The following is a 2,500-nucleotide window of genomic DNA, read 5'->3' as shown; positions in this document are numbered from 1 at the left end:
AAAAACACAATTGAAGACGACCTCCCTGCTCTCTCCCCGCTGACCGACTGACCACACTGCTGCTGTGAACGTGTTTTCTTTCGGCCTGTGGTTTCTTGACTTACTGGTAATCAGTCATGAGGCTGACCTATTTCTAAATCACTGTCAAAACGCCGGTCTGAACTAATCCTAAAATGATTCACGTCCACTTGAAGTCATGCCCGAGGGCGGCGGTTGATGAACTGCCCATAAATTATACACACAAACACTGAAACACACAAACACACAAACACACACACACACACAAACAAATAATGAGCCCCACATAACAAGCCTCACTATGAACATTTAATTGATGGTAATGAAGATAATGAAAGCGATGAGATTGGCTCTACAAACAGTATTAGCTGAGCGTTTAAGGAGCAGGCCTAGTGTGTGTAGGGAAGGAATCAGCACCACAGGGGAACACAGCAACAAATCAAGCCGCTGAGAGAAGAAGGTTGGAGAAGCATGGAGAAATAGATGATAATGTTCGCGCTCTACAGCACCTTCAAAAGCCCTGAGTGTATCGCAATCACTGTGTGTGTGTGTGTGTTTGTGTGTGTGTGTCTGTGTATGTATGTGTAGTCTCGGATGTGTGTGTGTGTACCCTAGATTGTGTGTGTTTGTTTGTGAATATGCACGTGTAATCTTGGGTTGTGAGCATGTGTGTGAGCATGTATGTGTTTTCTTGCATTGTGTGTGTGTGTGTGTGTGTGTGTGTGTGTGTGTGTGAGTTTGTGTGTCCGTGCATGAGTGTGTGAGTGAGTGCGTATGTGCGTGAGGTGTGTGAATATTTACCTGTGATCTTCTATTGTGTGTGTGTGCGTGTGTGTGTGTGTAGGTGTGTGTGCATGCAAGTGAGATAACAAATTGTGATGACTCGGCATGCCACAGAGCATCCGTCATGAACTATAACGGCGGCGGGCTGCAGCTGCAGAGTGTTGCTCACATGGTCACCACATGCTGTATGAGCGATGGCTCCGCAGCCACCATAGGTAGGGACTACGTCTGCTCTAATCCCATAGGACAGAACCCCCCATTACTTATAAAGCCGGCCAGACCTAATTCATCCATTCAAGATAACATGTTTTTAAAACTGATGCTTGTTCACAAAACAACAGCTACGCGCAGAGTTTGCAAAGTAAATAAAGAATTTGGTCACACTTTAAATTACAGTAGGAAAGGTTTCGTAATTGTGGTGTAATTAGAAACTGGGATAATATAACACTATAGTAAATAATAAGTGTTGAAATTATGTGTTGTTATGCGCTACTAATAATAGACAGCGAGCAGGTAACAAAGGCTATCTTTTCTTTCTCTTTTTTTCCCTCCATAGGTGATTCCAGATAATTCCCTCTATGTTCACCCCAATCTAACAATGTCGTAATGAGGCGTGATTACTTTTGTCTGATTGCATGCGAACGAAGAGATAAAAGCGAGTTAATAATTCAACGCATTGCGGAAGATTAATTCTTTTTTTTTTCACTTTGTTTGTTGCTAATCATTTCTTTCAACGTGGGAGTGTGTGTGTTTGTCAAGTGGCGCGTTGCTTACCCGTCACAGGTGTGGGGCTGTCCATGTACTTGTCCTCGTGTTCTGCCCTCCGCAGGTTGAGCTGGAACACGTGGCTCCTCTGCGAGGTGACCAGCTATAAGGGACGCACGTAACGGCACCGCCGTGAGTGTCAAGTGTCATGGGAAATAATTTGTAATTGCTTCAAGCGGCTTCTACAGTGTTCACAGGACAACATCATCACATTTCCTTTTCTCGTTAACCTTTATCCAACCAGGAAGTTAAATTGAGATCACAAATCTTGTGACACGGACGTTGGAGAATTGGCAGAGACGGCGTCGTTAAACGAAGCAAGGAAATGCTGTTTTAAACAGCATCTGCTTTACTTCTATCTTGCTGACACAATCAGCGAGATATTAAGGCAGAATATCGTCAAGGCTGCATGGACAGCACAAAGTACACACTTCTCTGTGTGCTTTCAATCTAGCAAGGTCAAACTAATTTAAATATGATCAAAACAAAGACAAGACGCTGCCTTATTACCCTTTTTCAAATATATATGCATATCTTCAACCCCAAGGAGCTACGTGTGCAGTTATCGTACGTGAGAGAGTGAGAGAGCGGTTATAGGAGATTATAGGTATTATTAAATTGACGATGATACAGCAGCCGTACCCTCGCCTGGGCGCTACTGAGACCTTAAAAGGTCACAGGAAGGAGGAGTTGGCTTTTTGAATGACATTGGCTGAACTTACTGTCACTCCAGTGCACTTCACAGTGGAGCTGTTCAGCCATGTTGCCTCATATCTCTGATTTGTGCCAAAGTCACACTCCAGCCTGTCCCCCTAGGATGAGAAAAACACTCAAATGAGCCAAATACTTTTTATTATTTTTTATTATTCAAATCTGAAAAATACTCGATTGAACCAAATCCTGTGTCAACCATTTTATCGAATGGGAAACATAC

General features: G+C 43.3%; 1 protein-coding gene across 1 annotated transcript in view; it reads right to left on the bottom strand.

Annotated features, from left to right (window-relative positions):
• Positions 1-2,500, bottom strand: part of plxnd1 (plexin D1) — a 47,671-nt gene that overhangs the window by 18,831 nt on the left and 26,340 nt on the right. The window contains exons 10-11 of the mRNA XM_056592870.1: positions 2,289-2,378; positions 1,576-1,669 (exon numbers count right to left, since the gene is read on the bottom strand). Coding sequence (XP_056448845.1) covers positions 1,576-1,669; positions 2,289-2,378 — 184 coding nt within the window. The remainder of the gene's footprint in view (positions 1-1,575; positions 1,670-2,288; positions 2,379-2,500) is intronic.

This window comes from Gadus chalcogrammus, chromosome 1, assembly GCF_026213295.1.
Source record: "Gadus chalcogrammus isolate NIFS_2021 chromosome 1, NIFS_Gcha_1.0, whole genome shotgun sequence".
Lineage (NCBI taxonomy): Eukaryota > Metazoa > Chordata > Actinopteri > Gadiformes > Gadidae > Gadus > Gadus chalcogrammus.
The sequence above is the reverse complement of the archived record's forward strand: the minus strand, read 5'-3'. Positions and strand labels throughout refer to the sequence as shown.